Source organism: Triticum dicoccoides, chromosome 2B, assembly GCF_002162155.2.
Source record: "Triticum dicoccoides isolate Atlit2015 ecotype Zavitan chromosome 2B, WEW_v2.0, whole genome shotgun sequence".
Taxonomy (NCBI): domain Eukaryota; kingdom Viridiplantae; phylum Streptophyta; class Magnoliopsida; order Poales; family Poaceae; genus Triticum; species Triticum dicoccoides.
The window spans coordinates 611,186,481-611,202,603 of NC_041383.1; the positions used below are offsets into that span (position 1 = coordinate 611,186,481).

The 16,123-nt window shown below is 48.9% G+C and overlaps 2 protein-coding genes across 2 annotated transcripts; one reads left to right on the forward strand and one right to left on the reverse strand.

The window, feature by feature from the left end:
• Positions 1-7,371: 7,371 nt before the first annotated feature.
• Positions 7,372-10,167, forward strand: LOC119365146 (subtilisin-like protease SBT1.3). The gene has a single exon (XM_037630747.1). It carries the CDS (start codon positions 7,584-7,586, stop codon positions 9,918-9,920), a length of 2,337 nt encoding a protein of 778 aa, XP_037486644.1. The 5' UTR covers positions 7,372-7,583; the 3' UTR covers positions 9,921-10,167.
• LOC119365147 (copper chaperone for superoxide dismutase, chloroplastic-like) lies at positions 10,084-15,006 on the reverse strand. Its single transcript, XM_037630748.1, has 6 exons — positions 14,670-15,006; positions 14,554-14,577; positions 12,936-13,008; positions 12,706-12,840; positions 12,046-12,266; positions 10,084-10,466 (listed from the first exon to the last, which is right to left on the reverse strand). The coding sequence occupies exons 1-6, from the start codon at positions 14,907-14,909 to the stop codon at positions 10,230-10,232; spliced, it is 930 nt and encodes a 309-aa protein (XP_037486645.1). The 5' UTR covers positions 14,910-15,006; the 3' UTR covers positions 10,084-10,229.
• Between the last annotated feature and the right edge of the window lie 1,117 nt (positions 15,007-16,123).

Below are 16,123 nucleotides of genomic sequence, written 5' to 3' on the forward strand. Positions count from 1 at the left end.
GTACAGACATAAGTTAAACAAGTTTGCCATAAGATGGCTAGCACAAACTGGGATACAATCGAAAGAGGCGCAGGCCTCCTGCCTGGGATCCTCCTAACTACTCTTGGTCGTCATCAGCGGGCTGCACGTAGTAGTAGGCACCTCCAGGTAGTAGGAGTCATCGTCGAAGGTGGCGTCTGGCTCCTGGACTCCAGCATCTGGTTGCGACAACCAGAGAGAAAGGAAAGGGGGGAAAAGGGGGGGAGAAAGCAACCGTGAGTACTCATCCAAAGTACTCGCAAGCAAGGAACTACACTACATATGCATGGGTATATGTGTAAGGAGGCCATATCAGTGGACTGAACTGCAGAATGCCAGAATAAGAGGGGGATAGCTAGTCCTATCGAAGACTACGCTTCTGGCAGCCTCCGTCTTGCAGCATGTAGAAGAGAGTAGATTGAAGTCCTCCAAGTAGCATCTCCAAGTAGCATCTCCAGTAGCATCGCATAGAATAATCCTACCCGGCGATCCTCCCCTTGTCGCCATGTGGAAAAGCGATCACCGGGTTGTCTGTGGAACTTGGAAGGGTGTGTTTTATTAAGTATCCGGTTCTAGTTGTCATAAGGTCAAGGTACAACTCCAAGACGTCCTGTTACCGAAGATCACGGCTATTCGAATAGATTAACTTCCCTGCAGGGGTGCACCACATAACCCAATACGCTCGATCCCATTTGGCCGGACACACTTTCCTGGGTCATGCCCGGCCTCGGAAGATCAACATGTCGCAGCCCCACCTAGGCACAACTGAGAGGTCAGCACGTCGGTCTAAATCCTATGCGCGCAGGGGTCTGGGCCCATCGCCCATTGCACACCTGCACGTTGTGAGGGCGGCCGAAAGCAGACCTAGCCTCTCTTATACAAGAGTAGGCATTCCAGTCCAATCCGGCGCGCGCCGCTTCGTCGCTGACGTCAAGAAGGCTTCGGCTGACACCACGACGTCGAGTGCCCATAACTGTTCCCGCGTAGTTGGTTAGTGCGTATAGGCCAGTGGCCAGACTCAGATAAAATACCAAGATCTCGTTAAGCGTGTTATTATGAAGCAACCGTGATTGCCGACCAGGGCCAGGCCCACCTCTCGCCTAGGTGGTCTCAACCTGCCCCGTCGCTCCGCCACATAGCAACAGTCGGGGGCCGCCGGGAACCCAGGCCCACCTCTACCGGGATGGAGCCACCTGTCCTTTCAGCCCCCTTATCCGAATCACTTGCGGGTACTCAACGAGCTGACCCGACTTTAGTCACCATCTGTAGTATGTATATATGTATAGTATATACCCGTGATCACCTCCCGAGTGATCACGGCCCAATAGTATAGCAAGGCAGACTGACAAGAATGTAGGGCCAATGATGATAAACTAGCATCCTATACTAAGTATTTAGGATTGCAGGTAGGGTATCAACAGATGTAGCAACAATGTCAGGCTGTGCATCAGAATAGGATTAACGGAAAGCAGTAACATGCTACACTACTCTAATGCAAGCAGTATAGGGGAGAATAGGCGATATCTGGTGATCAAGGGGGGGCTTGCCTGGTTGCTCTGGCAAGAGAGTGGGGTCGTCAACACCGTAGTCGTACTGGGTAGCAGCGGCGTCGGTCTCGGTGTCTAGCGAGAGAAGAGGGGGAAGAAACAATAAATACTTAAGCAAACAGATGCATAGAGATGCATGACATGACAAGTAACGGTGCTAGGGGTGCCCTAACATGGTATGAGGTGATAACGGTGAAGGGGGGGGGGGGACAACCGGGAAAGTATCCCCGGTGTTCCGCGTTTTCGGGCAGAGGAGCCGGAGGGGGAAAGTTGCGAGTTTGATATGTTAGGGGTATGTGGCGGACGAACAGGTTACGTATCCGGATTCGCCTTGCCGTTCTGAGCAACTTTCATGTACACAGTTTTTTCATCCGAGTTACGGATTAAAAGATATGATTTTCTAAAGATTTAAATCATTTTCTGATTTTAATTAGTTATTTAATTCTAACATTATCCAAAACAGTGACTGATGACGTAGGCATGACATCAGAGTGATGTCAGCAGGTCAACTGGTCGGTTGACCAGTCAAACCAGACAGGTGGGTCCAGTGGGACCCACATGTCATTGTCAGGGTCACTAACAGGGGGTTTAGTCTAACTAAATGGGTTAATTAGTGGGTGGGCCCCAACAGTCAGTGTCTAACTAGGTTTTAGTTAATTAACTTAATTAATTAGCAGTTTATATATTTGTTTTTATTTGTTTTATGGCATGGGGCCCGCATGTCAGTGGCAGTAGCTGCCACGTCAACACGTTGACTGGGTCAACCCAGTCAACGGGGCCCTCGGGACCCGCTGGTCAACGACACAGAGGCAGGGGCCACTGCGCCACGTCGGCGTCGGCGCCGGAGCGACTTCGGCGACCCAAACAGAGGCGGCCCCCCTCGTCGGGGTTGGCCGGAATCGCGCTACGGGGCTCGGGGAGGAGCGGGGCTATGCCCATGCCAAGGCCCGCGCCGCGGCGCATTCAATGGAGGTGGTGGCTTGGTCGGAGGAGGGCCGCAGCGTCGCCGGCGGTGAGCGGGGCGAACGCCGGCGTTCGGCCGCGAGAGGGAAACGGCGCTGCGGCACGGCAGCAAGTACCCTAAACGGCCAGGAGGCTTCTACGGACGCGTGCAAGTACAACGGCCACAAGCCCGGGACCAAATGGTCACCGGATGGCTACCGGCGACGAGCGCGTGCGGCGATGCGCTCGGGCAAGTTGGGGGCGGCGCGTCCAACTAGCGAACGGCGACGAGAGAGAGAGGGAAGGGAGCGGGGGCTCACCGAGCGGCAACACGGTGGCCCTTGGCGGCTTAGTAGCTGCAGAGGGCGTCGCCGGAGTTGGGGAGGAGCGGCGGCGAGGCGGAGGAAGACGACGACCTCGTCCACGACGCTGCGACGTCGCGGAGCTCGAATCGTCGGTCGGGGATGACGAGGGGGGCGACGAGGGAGACCGGCGACACGTTGGCGCGGTGCGGGGAGGACGACGGCTGTGGTTAGCACGGCGGCGCAGCCATGGGCGCGCTCGGGCGCCGCAGATCTGGAAGGGGGGAAGAGAGTGAGTGGGAGAGCGAGGGGCAAGTGGGGAGGGGAGCCCGAGGGGGCGCAGCGTCGGCGCCCTTATCCTCTCCGGGGCCTGTAGCGGCGCGGGGCGGCGAGCTGGTCCGTCGGCGACAGCGGGCGTGGTCGGACGAACAGTGGGGGGCGTGGGGAGAAGGTGACAACGGTGGGGAGGTGGCAGCTGGGCCACCTGGGTCGGCCGGGTGCGATGGAATGGGCCGAAGCCCAGGGGAAGCCGGGGGTCTTTCTCTTTTTTTTCTGCTTGCTTTTCCCTTTTGTATTTTCTTTCTTTTATTTATTTTCTTTCTGTTTTATTTCATTTTAGGGCATTTAGGTATTTTGTAATATTGTGCCCACTACACCATAATTACTTATGCAATATTTGGCAACCCCCGAACATTTTTGTTTTGACCTTTGAAAACTTTTGTCATTTGACTTGTTTAGAATTTTAAATTTGAAACGGTTCGAACTAACGCGAAACTAACAACAGTAATCATGGTGACGTGGCATCCTTAGTAGATGGTTACTGTAGCTTAATTATCCGGGCGTCACAACCTACTATCACATCTCTACCTCTCTCTTGGTAGCTCTTACTTCATGATATATTGCTTGCTTTCTTGCTTACAGACATGGGAGGGGTGGCACCCCCATTTATTGGATTACAACACCGTTGGATGTTTGCCAAGTGGCATCCATCCAAGCCCTACACCACAATTCTAGGGAACTCCATACAAATATCTTATTTCTAGATTTCTCTACTATTTGCCATGAACCATGCCCAATATTTATTCTAGATTGTTCATGGCAAGTATCTAGTTTCTAGATATTTCCTACTACACTAAAATATCTTACTCTAGAATTTCCATAATTCTAGAGTTTTCTCTAAATATCTCCATCATGGTTATTCATGTACCTTGTCAAACCTTCTTCAAAATATTTCTCCTTTCTCATGAAATACTCCATAATATTGTAGAAGCTTCTTGAAGTGTTCGTTATATTTCTAGAGCTTTCCAAGCATGCATTGCATTTCTCAACACTTCCCTCAATGAATACTTGTCTGGTGGATCATCTCCTTGTTAATGTCCATGGATCTTATGGGCTCTGCCATTTCGTAGTTTGTTACTTTCTAGATGCCATGGATAGGACTCTCCTTTCAACTAGTTTGCACCATTGTTTTCTGTCATGCAACTTCCTGTCAACTTACTTTTCTTCTTCGCCTTTGTCCACACTTGCTTATTTGTTGACTCATTTTCATATGGTAAAATAACTTGAGCAAGTGCAACATTAGTGTACCTGATATTCGGTGGCCTTGATCTCCAAAATTCCTCCTTATGCTCTATATAATCCATGTTGATCATATCAAGCTCCTTGAGTGTATGAGGAATTGAGGATCCATACCTTGTAGGTTCTCCTCCTCCTCCTCCTCGACGTGCACCGGTGTATCTCTTTGATCAATCAATGCTCCATTTGTAGGTCTGTTGTGCTTTAGCTCTTGTGACTTGTTACCATTAGAGGGTACATGCTCTGTCTCATTTAACTTAGTATCCTCTTTCCCACTGGCGAGAACTTCTGGGTATTCTTCACTATCATGACCAAAGACCAGAGATTCACTAATGAGTTCTTGATTGTTCACCTCTATGGAGAAGCGACCTTATGCATCCCACCCTTCTTATTTTCCTTTGGTTTATTCATAGGTCACGTCACCAGTTGATGGATGCCCACACGATGTGAGGTATTCCATGAAGTAAACTTCTTCATCCTCGATGCAAATTGCTTCCTCGGCATCCTACTCTTCCTCACATGGACATTCCTCCACGACGTCATTCATGGTAGTAGCCACATTTTCTTCCGAGCTTCTTTGGACGCCAACAATCCCTAGCAAGATGGCCTTTCTTTCCTCATCTTCTTTCTTTTATTAAAGTCATGTTCATCTTCTTCTTTGAGCCCCCCCCCCCTGAGTAGTTGCTCTCCTTTGGGCACCACCTTTAACTTATTTTCCACTTCTCCTTCACATCTTCTCGACCTCTTAGTGGACTCTTCTTTCTTTTGACAAAGAGCTCCTCCTCTTCATCTGCCTCTTTCAAGATGATCCCGCCCATCTCCTTAGCTAACGCCTCCTGATTAGCCAACAAATTCTCCAACTCAACCAAAGATGGTTGTGTAGTCCATCCTCTCATTGCGGCCATAAACCCATGTACTCTGGTAGTAGGTCATGGATAATGATCCTTCTCATCCTTGCCTCACTTATCTTCTCTTCAGGATCAAGCTGGGATATCTCATGACAAATATTCTTTACTTTTGTGAAGTACTGGCTAATGCTTAGAGTGCCTTGTGAGATACCAATGAGCTCATTTTCTAAGAGCTGTAGTCGCACCTCATTCTTTCTTGAGAACAACTTTGCCAAAGTATCCCAAGCCACCTTTGGTGTCTCCGCATCTCGAATATGCTCCACTAGGTCCTCAATGGTGGTCTTTAATCCGAACATAGTATTTCCTTCTTTGATGCGCCACTTCCACAAGGCTTCTGCACTCTCTAGAGGAGTAGTTTCGGTGCCTGCAATGACCTCCCATAGGTCATGGCCCTGTAGATACAACTCCATGCGGGTCTGTCTAGCCATAGTTGTGGCTATTGAGTCTCTTCAAGCAACTTCTGTGCTCATGAGATCTGCCAACTCAACTGACGCCTTGTGCCCTTCGCTTAGTCCTAGACTAGCAATCTTCACAGTCCCATACTATGCTCTGACAGAGTCTCCCATCAGCGCCTCTTAGTGACTCCAATCAATGTAAGCACCCGCTCCTTACCGGAGACTTCACCGACCAATGTAAGTGCCCAACACTCCCTCTTACTCTTCTCTTTGATCCATGACCGCCTGCTCGATACCAATTGTTAAAATCTGAGGGCTACCTCAGCTCTGAGATGAACTGTAAGAACCCGGCGTGTGGTGGCTCTAGTACCCGCACTCTCGAGGACCTTCACAGATTTGGGATATCACACTCTTGTGATAAGGTAACTCAACCCTTTATTATTCATAATCATAACTATAAACCTTGTACAACTCTTTAGTTGTGGCTACCTCTACCTACTATGAAATCTTTACCTCTCGCACTTGGTAGCTCTTACTTCATAGCTTGCTTGCTTTCTTGCTTACACACATGGGAGGGGTGACACCCCTATTTATAGGATTACAACACTGTTAGATGTTTGCCAAGTGGCATCCATCCAAGCCCTACAACACAATTCTAGAGAACTCCATACAAATATCTTATTTCTAGATTTCTCTGTTGTTTGCCATGAAGCATGTCCAATGTTTATTCTAGAGTGTTCATGTCAAGAATCTAGTTTCTAGATATTTCACACTACATGGTTTTTCATGTAGCTTCTAGAACCTTCTTCAGGATATTTATCCTTTCTCATGAAATACTCCATGATATTCTAGAAGTTTCTTGAAGTGTTCTTCATATCTCTAGAGCTTTCCAATTATGCATTGCATTTCTCAACAGAAAAACATGGGTGAAGGAAGATCTGAAATTGCTTCCATCCTGACGGAAATTGAAGCTATCTCTGGTGGTTTTCAGAGTTTTGATTTGGTTCATGTATGGCGCGAAGCCAATCAATTGGCACGTCTTTATGCCGGCCAAGCTAGTCTTACTAAGAGAAGATTCATGTGGATTAACTTTATTCCTAGCTTCCTTACTTTGTGTTTGGAGAACGATTGTAAACATTCTGTGTCGTGTGCAATCTAAGGCACACCTAAATCCTGCTCTGTACTTCTGCCAGATTTTCATGTGACACTACGATCCAGTGTCCATCATCCAATAATTTATGGCCCGTACCGTCAAGTCAGATACTTCATCCGACGCTCCCGATGAAACTTTTTACATACTACATAATTAGAAGCGTCGCATCCCTTTCCTTGAAGGAGGTGGTGTCATTGTCAATTTTGTCATTACCAAATTTTCCCCTCAGTACAAAGCATACAGTGCCACTGCCTGCCGTTAGCAGTGGCGCCATAAAGACGTGGCACATGAATCGCTCCCATGAACCCGAGCAACCGTCCACTGAGACGAATCAATGCGCTAACCTACTGCCCGTTGCCGCTGGCCGGTAGTAGATCCGCCGCGTTAATGTCTTCCTTTGAGGAACAGAGAGACGCCTTGCAGCTGGGGCAGAGGAAGAAGACACGGGTGTCAAGGGGCCCCTCCTTAAATATCTCCGAGAAATGGAAGAATGTGGTGTGTGACAAGCAAACCTACTCCAACAGCTCTCCTCGCAGGGTCACCGCGCAGCCAAATGAATTCGCTTCAATGCGGGCAGAAGCAGCCACCGCATTTTATTACCGCTCTTCAGTCTCACTGTTCAACGGTTCAACCCCACAGCTCACCACCCCGAACACGAAAGCTGGGCTGCTGGAGCGTTCATAAGCAGCAAGCAGAGCTCGCCATACTCGCTCTCCTCTCACCCTCGGCCTCGCCTCTTCGCCATGGATCCTCGCGGCGCGAGATGGACGGCTCCGTCGCTGTGCCTGGTGCTCGTGCTTCTACTCCAAGCGAGCATTTCTGCGTGCGCGGGAGGCCCCAAGACTTACATCGTCCACATGGCCGCGTCGGAGAAGCCGAGCTCGTTCGATTTTCATCACGAGTGGTACGCCTCCACGGTCAAGTCCGTGAGCTCTGCGCAGATCGAAGCTGAGGAGGAGGAGGATGCTTACGCGAGGATCGTCTACAACTACGAGACGGCCTTCCATGGCTTCGCGGCTCGCCTCGACGAGGACGAGGCCGAGCGGATGGCCGAGGCGGCCGGCGTGCTGGCCGTGCTCCCGGAGACGGTCCTGCAGCTGCACACCACCAGGAGCCCCGACTTCTTGGGCATTGGCCCGGAGGTCAGCAACAGAATCTGGGCCTCCGGCCTCGCCGACCACGACGTCGTCGTCGGCGTGCTCGACACCGGCATATGGCCCGAGAGCCCCAGCTTCAGCGACAAGGGGCTCGGCCCCGTGCCGGCCAAGTGGAAAGGCCTGTGCCAGACCGGCCGCGGCTTCACCACGGCCGACTGCAACCGCAAGATCATCGGCGCGCGCATCTTCTACAACGGCTACGAGGCCTCCTCGGGCCCCATCAACGAGACCACCGAGCTCAAGTCCCCGCGCGACCAGGACGGCCACGGCACGCACACCGCCGCCACCGCCGCGGGCTCGCCCGTGCCTGACGCCGGCCTCTTCGGCTACGCGCGCGGCGTCGCCCGTGGCATGGCGCCCCGCGCACGCGTCGCGGCGTACAAGGTGTGCTGGACCGGCGGCTGCTTCAGCTCCGACATCCTCGCGGCCGTCGACCGCGCCGTGTCGGACGGCGTCGATGTGCTCTCCATCTCCCTCGGCGGCGGGGCCTCCCCCTACTACCGCGACAGCCTGTCAATTGCGTCGTTTGGGGCCATGCAGATGGGCGTGTTCATCGCCTGCTCGGCCGGCAACGCCGGCCCGGACCCGATAAGCCTGACGAACCTGTCGCCGTGGATCACCACGGTGGGCGCGAGCACCATGGACCGTGACTTCCCGGCAACAGTGACGTTCGGCAACGGCGCCAACATCACAGGCGTCTCGCTTTACAAGGGCAGGCAGAACCTTTCGCCTCGGCAGCAGTACCCGGTGGTCTACATGGGCGGCAACTCGAGCATCCCGAACCCCAGGTCCATGTGCCTCGAGGGGACACTGGAGCCCAACGCCGTGGCCGGAAAGATCGTGATATGCGACCGCGGCATCAGTCCTCGGGTGCAGAAGGGCCAGGTTGTCAAGGAAGCGGGTGGCATCGGCATGATCCTCGCCAACACTGCAGCCAACGGCGAGGAGCTCGTCGCCGACAGCCACCTCCTGCCAGCCGTGGCCGTTGGGGAATCTGAAGGCGTGGCGGCAAAGAAGTACACCATGACGGCCCCAAAGCCGACGGCGACACTCAGCTTCGCCGGAACCAAGCTCGGGATCCGGCCGTCGCCGGTGGTCGCCGCGTTCTCCTCCCGGGGGCCAAACTACCTGACTCTGGAGATCCTCAAGCCGGACCTCATCGCGCCCGGCGTGAACATCCTGGCTGCATGGAGCGGCGACGCCAGCCCGTCGAGCCTGGCCAGCGACCGCCGCCGGGTCGGGTTCAACATCCTCTCAGGGACGTCCATGTCCTGCCCGCACGTCGCCGGCGTGGCCGCGCTGCTCAAGGCAAGCCACCCGGACTGGAGCCCAGCGCAGATCAAGTCGGCGCTGATGACCACCGCGTACGTCCACGACAACACCTACCACGTGCTCAAGGACGCGGCGACTGGCGATGCGTCCACGCCGTTCGAGCACGGGGCCGGCCACATACACCCGGTGCGAGCGCTCAACCCAGGCCTGGTCTACGACATTGGCCAGAACGAGTACCTGGAGTTCCTCTGCACGCAGAACCTGACGCCGACGCAGCTCAAGGGCTTCACCAAGAACTCCAACATGACATGCAAGGGCAGCTTCAGTTCGCCCGGCGACCTCAACTACCCGGCCATCTCCGCCGTCTTCACCGATCAGCCGTCCACCCCGCTGGCAGTGCACCGCACCGTGACAAACGTCGGTCCTCCGTCATCGACGTACCATGTCAAGGTCACAAAGTTCAAAGGCGCGGACGTCATCGTCGAGCCGAGCACCCTGCACTTCAGCAGCGCAAACCAGAAGCTCGCATACAAGGTTACAGTGAGGACCAAGGCCGCTCAGAAGACACCCGAGTACGGTGCCCTGTCATGGAGCGACGGCGTTCACGTAGTCCGGAGCCCCCTGGTCCTCACATGGCTGCCGCCAATGTGAGCTTTTCCCCTAGTACTGTATCGTTGTTCCGCATTAGTCAGAGGGTCTGGGAGCAGAAGCAGCTGTGCCCTGGCCCCTTGGTAAGCGAGGTTGATGAATCAGTTGCGTAGCAGCAGCCAGCAGCACAGGAGCAGCACTTGCCGGAAGAAAGATGTTGTGAAGCTCCAACTCAAAACAAGCTTTTATTCCACAAATGTATTCACGCTTATTCCAAATGTTCAGTAAATGGTTGATTGTTTTTACATAATTTGTGTGTGTACAACATATTGGGGGTGACCCAGCGGTGCGGAAAACTCCATCGCGGCGAATTTAGCTCGATTCCCAAATGGTGACACCGTCGCATGTGCAGAGTTTCTTGTAGTTCTCCCCAACACCCGCACTTCTCGCGACAACGGCAGCTGCAAGGCCCGCGTCTGATCTGTCCTCGGTTGCATACAGCGCAATAGAGCGACCGATCAAGTCGACAACTTTCAGTTTCTCTTTTGATCCTGAAAACTGGGCTTCTCCGTTTTCTCCAGCTTCTAGTGTTCCCAGGTCACCAAGGAGCTGTTTCATAAAAAGTGCATGCCATCTTAACTTGCTGCTGAACCTCTATTGTTCAAAACAACAGTACTGTCGAAATCAATATTAAGTGAAGTCGGTCTTTCAGTTTTACCAACGATTTTAGAGAACAATTTAAAGGATCGAACACTCGGCAAAAACAGGATGGTTACTACCCACCAGTGCTCAAATTCATCAAATCTCAGCTACACATACCCTGGCCTTCACTTTGCAATCAATTGTCATTTTCACCAGGTATATATGCACTGTAAAATCATACAACAGATCTAACGAAAGAAGTGAGGTGAGCTACAGTTGTTCAATTCTGATCTGTTATGTTCTGACAGCATATGTGCGCTACAGCATATATACAGAAGAAGGCAGGAACGCCAGTGTGTCAATATTTGCAGCTATTTAGTTTGGTGAATCTGGTCATTGTATTGAAGATGCAATGAATGCTTTCTGCATACTAGATCAAAAGGACCTGTAAAAGGAAACATAACAGATCTAGTCTAGCAATAGGTGATTTTGGCTGTGGAGCCCAAGTGGACCTGTAAAAGGAAACATAAGTAACAGGTCTAGTCTAGCGATAGGTGATTTTGGCTCCAGAGCCCAAGTGATCTCTTTATTACTAAACAAAAGTGATACAGGTTTCAAAAGAATCGCAACCAAAAAAAAAATCATGTGGAATACACTACGAATCTGCAGATTTTCATGGGAAAGTGCTTTCATTTGTGAGTTGCACAAAACAAAAAGTGGAGCTGAATAGTGTGGCTGCTGTTTGCTGTTTTAGACCAACACATTTATCTTGTTTGTGCAACCCGAAGTTGAAAATATTTTTCAATAATTTATTTCCAGACTCGTACTGCATTACTATAGCAGGATGGTATACAAACTGAGCAAGTATGAAGAACTGCATTACAACTGCAAAACAATATGCCTTACAATGAGAAACTAACTCAGTTTATTCAATTTGTCTGGCGTATTAATAAACGTTTTGAATAATAGACACCTAAAAGATTACAGTATACAACTGTGCCCGACCTAGAAGATTTTATTTTGTTGAAAGCAACTGCATGAGATATGGGATAGAACTGTCAGAGAAGACGTAATGTGGATGTAAGAAGCTATGGAGTATGGACACCACTATCTTCTCTGAGAACGCATGACTTTCTAAATTGTACTACCTCCGTCCTGGTTTATTGGTCCCCATTGTATTCTGTGCCAAATTTTGACCAAAAAGTTGACTAACAAAATGTTAATGCATGTCAACAAAAATTATATTGTTGGATTCGTATTTGATCATAGTTTTTAATGATATAATTTTTATGACATGCATGGACATTTTGTTAGATAAATTTATGGTCAAAATTTAGCACGGAATACAATGAGGACCAATAAACCAGGACGGAGGTAGTAATACTACAATATAAAAAAGAATGGACCCCAAGGATTAGCTTTCTGTTATAATCTTTTGCTTTGGAAGTTGAAATAACAGGTGAGGACCCCAAGGCATATCCATTCATCCCATGTCATAGGTACATAATTTATCAACCGCTGCAGTGACTAAGCGTTGGAATATTACCTTATCAGATAGATAATCCTGTGGATTGTATACTTTGCCAGTACTTTCTGCACCTTTTGTCAAATCCCCAAATTCATTTATTGACCATCCATGTTTACCAGGTGATAGACCACTAAAAGTAGCCTCAACTCTAGCCAATTCCATGTTAACTTGGGCTAGACGAACAACACCAAATATAACTGGCCCTTTGAACTCAGCCACGGCAGCAGAAACTAGGAAATCTGCAAATGTTAAGGCAAACAATTAGTTCGCATATAAAGCAGATGTGCAGAACACAAACTAAACATGCCAGCAATCAGACGATTGATCTACAATAGCATTTGCCAATGCAAAAGTTTAATTAATGCTTTGCCAGATAACAGAATGAGTTCAGCAGCGCATGTTGCAGCTTAAAAGCATTTTCAAGATGTATCTAGAATAGCATCACAATAAAAGTGAAGATCTTCAGAATTCTACACATCTGTTAGTTATTTAAGGACCAAAGCTACAAATGGCTACACAGTTGTAGGAATGAAAGCCTAGTATCGAAATTTAAAAAGCACTGATTTCTACACTCCACGACAGAGCATTAGAGATTTTACAGTAATATCTGTGTTAGTAGGCTGATATGAAAGATTTTAGAGGGGAAATCATGCTAATGATAAAGAAATTAACACAAACCATCTGGGTTCCCTTGCCCAATCAGACGTGCATCTCGTCCTGTTTGACGCAGAGCATCCAACATTAGCTTCACTGGGAGAGACCCACGAACTCTAACTACCTGGTTATTGAAATCCACTTCGATGTTCTGTATTCCTGTAGTAAGAGACAGTTTTTAAAACCAACAGGAAATGGTTGAAAGAGAAGGCATGCACATGATCATATACAATAGAGCACTAAGAAATTTGTACCTTCAAGTGTTTGAAGCTTATTTTTCACTGCTGTGACACAGCCCTCACATTTCATGTCCACCATGAATTCGGTCTTCAGCCATACAAAAAGATTAGACTGTTAAATAAGTGTTTGCACTGAGAAATCAAACTGACATCTTGAAGAAATGTGCAGGCCTTGTTACTTTTCCCTTGGTAATGTATAAGGAAGCTTGTTGCTAAAGTGAAAAGTATAGTTTCAGGGAGACCATTTCAATATTAGTTCCAAAACAATAACTTCTGTGGTTTTATCTAGAGTGAGTTTTCAAACAGTGCAACTTATTTCCTGAGTCAACCTCAAACACACGAGTCTTATTAGAACGAAACAACCCCAGTTTTGTGAGAGAGAAAAAAACCATGTGGCAGCAATTTTCTAGACAATGCACCTTATTTCCTGACTTACGAAATGTTCATTTTGTAACAGAACTTACAGTCGCACAATAAAACTTGGCTTGATGAAATTACAGTATGTTATGAAGTCATGACTGCTAAAAACATTGATCTTCAGAAATATGGTGTAGCAGTATAGCACCTCATCTCAAGAAATTCAAAACGGAAACCTTGGGGATCGGGTTCTGTATAGTTCGTATGTCTAGTTCAAGAATCATCATGTCAGCATTTGCTGCATTTTGATAATTAGGTCAAAATTTATGGATTTCAGTATACATCTGACGTCAGATTTTTAGGGGTAAAGATCTGACACCCTCAGGTACTCCACTGCAGCATGGCAATTAGCCAATTACTCGCTGCAGCATGGCAAATTTTCACGCTACATGGCAATTTTCACTTTAGAGTATGGCAAATCTTACACAAACAGCATGGCAAATTTATCTGTTTTCACATGGCAAATCTGGACGTTAGCTGGCAAATGCTAAAAATATGACATCAGAGTTTTAACATTTGCCATTAATTATATCCAATCTTTACAGGTCATGTACAATTAAGAAATATTTGTCCATTTAAAATTCCCTACCACTGTACCCTACAATTAAGGAGCAAGATGTCAACAATGAAACAGAAGTGAACACAACAGTCTTTTGATTAACTAATACAGCAAGCCTCCACCACAAGGAAAACCATTACATTCAACATGCTAAAAGCTATTTTTTGATGCAAACACACTAAAAGCTAAATAATTGCTTGATAGCTGTAATTCCCAATATGGTCATATATAAGCAGCCCAGGAAGAACTGCAAAGCACCAACCAATGACAACAACAGTTTACCCAGGCAATAAAGCTTTTTTTTTTTGAACCGGGCATAACCCCTTTCCATTACTTTGACATAACGGAAATACAAAGTTCCCATACTGAAACTACTAAGGATACTAGAAAGGGGAAAGCGAGTTCAACGCATCCTTGGGAAACCAACTGCAAGCACTCGTCATCGAGCAGCTTACCGTGGGGCGAAATAATTTAGACCTAGAGGCCAGAGCGATGTTCTTTAAACTGAATTGCCTACATCTCAAGCACCAACTGAATCGGTTACGCAATCTCTCAATAACTAGTACGGCCCTCCCAATTACCTTCCTGCCCTAGTAGAATCACAGCCAGACTAATAAGGAAAACAAAATGATGTCCTGAGTTGTTTGGGGAGCTTACCGTGAGCTCCGGAAGCGCGGTGCCCTGCAAAACACGAGGAAGCAGACATAAGACCAAAAGGCAAGACCCTAGGCGAGGCAAGCACATAGGGAAATCGAATAAGGACACGGCCCAACCTTGTCGGGAGCAGAGAGATCGGCAGTGGCGGCGGCGGCCATCGGAGGGGCGGCGGTCGGCGCGCGCACGGGGGAAGAGGAGGCCGAGGAGGCGGCGAACGCGGAGAGGGAGGGAGGCAGGGGGAAGCGGAGCCTGGAAGAGGGGGAGCGAGAGGGGGAGGAGGAGGAGAGGGCGACCGCGGCGACGGCTGCTGCTGGCACGGCGGATGCGGCGGTGAAGGCCCGGAGGAAGCCCACCATTTGTGCCTCTGCCTTTTGTACTCTCCAAGTCTTCGCTTCCACAGCTCCGGTTCGGATTGAGAACCTTCTTTCCTTTTGCAAGTTTTTCTGAACTTGACGGCTGTTCCAGTAGAATTCAGAACAGCAGGTTGCGTTCGGTTTTGCTCGCTCCAGGCTCCAGCGGCCTCGGGAAACTTCCCGGGCTGGGCTAGCCTGTCCACTGCTTCAGCATGGCCTGGCTTGAATATGGTTTAGTTGGGCTAGCTTGGGCTTTAAAATCAGTTGGTTTTGTAAGGAAACGATTCCTCCCCAATTTCATTAACGAACAACTAAGATTTGGATGTGTCTCCCAAATCACTAGTTAAGGAGTACTTATTACGAAGATCACTTCAACTTTCTCAGGTTGCGACAAGTGGCGCGCTGCATGTGCGCCACTTGTCACAACCTGGGAGTTTCTCTTTTTTACGTAGATCCGCTTATTCAACACGTTTTATCTCTTAAATCGTGCGTCCAAATCTCGAATCGCTTTCGCCGTCGTATTCCTCGAGTCGAGATCTTCAAAACTAGATCCCATGTTGATAGGTTTTGACGAACTTTTTTTCACGAAAAAAAGGACGAAAAAACCGAATCGAAAGCACGGGTTTTTTCCTGCCTCTGACGAAATCACAATCGTGCCTCTCGCAGAAGCAAACCCGTGACTCTCGCGAAAGGAAAAAAACGCGTTTTTTTCGTTTCCGAGGAGGCACGGCCGTGACTCTCGCAAAAGCCTCTCACGGAAGCAAAACCGTGACTCTAGCGAAAGAAAAAAAACAGAAAACGCGTTTTTTCATTTCTGAGGAGGCACGGCCGTGACTCTCGCGACCGTGCCTCTCGTGGAAGCAAAACCGTGACTCTCACGAAAAAAACCTAGAAAACACGTTTTTTTTCGTTTCCGAGAGGCACAACCATGACTCTCGCGAAAGCACAAGCGTGCCTCTCGCGGAAGCAAAACCATGACTCTCGCGAAAGGAAAAAAAAGTAGAAATGCATTTTTTTTATTTCCGAGAGGCACGGCCATGACTCTCGCGAAAGCAAAACCGTGCCTCTTGCGGAAGCAAAACCGTGACTCTCGCAAAAGAAAAAAAAATGTGTTTTTGTGCAATTTTTTTTTCAAAAACTTTTTTGGTCGAAAACCTAATGAAGGCTGTGGAAAACCGAAAAGAAATCGTTTAAAAATCCGAAAACGTGTGCGTAAA

What these genes read in the sequence shown, in the direction of transcription:
- LOC119365146 (XM_037630747.1), top strand. Translation starts at nt 7,584, where the DNA reads ATGGATCCTCGCGGCGCGAGATGGACGGCTCCGTCGCTGTGCCTGGTG.
- LOC119365147 (XM_037630748.1), bottom strand. Translation starts at nt 14,909, where the DNA reads ATGGTGGGCTTCCTCCGGGCCTTCACCGCCGCATCCGCCGTGCCAGCA. An exon ending in CCGCGCTTCCGGAGCTCACG is followed by an intron (nt 13,009 to 14,553) that starts GTAAGCTCCCCA and finishes GTATGGCTGAAG; the next exon opens with ACCGAATTCATGGTGGACAT. An exon ending in AGGATTATCTATCTGATAAG is followed by an intron (nt 10,467 to 12,045) that starts GTAATATTCCAA and finishes TTTATGAAACAG; the next exon opens with CTCCTTGGTGACCTGGGAAC.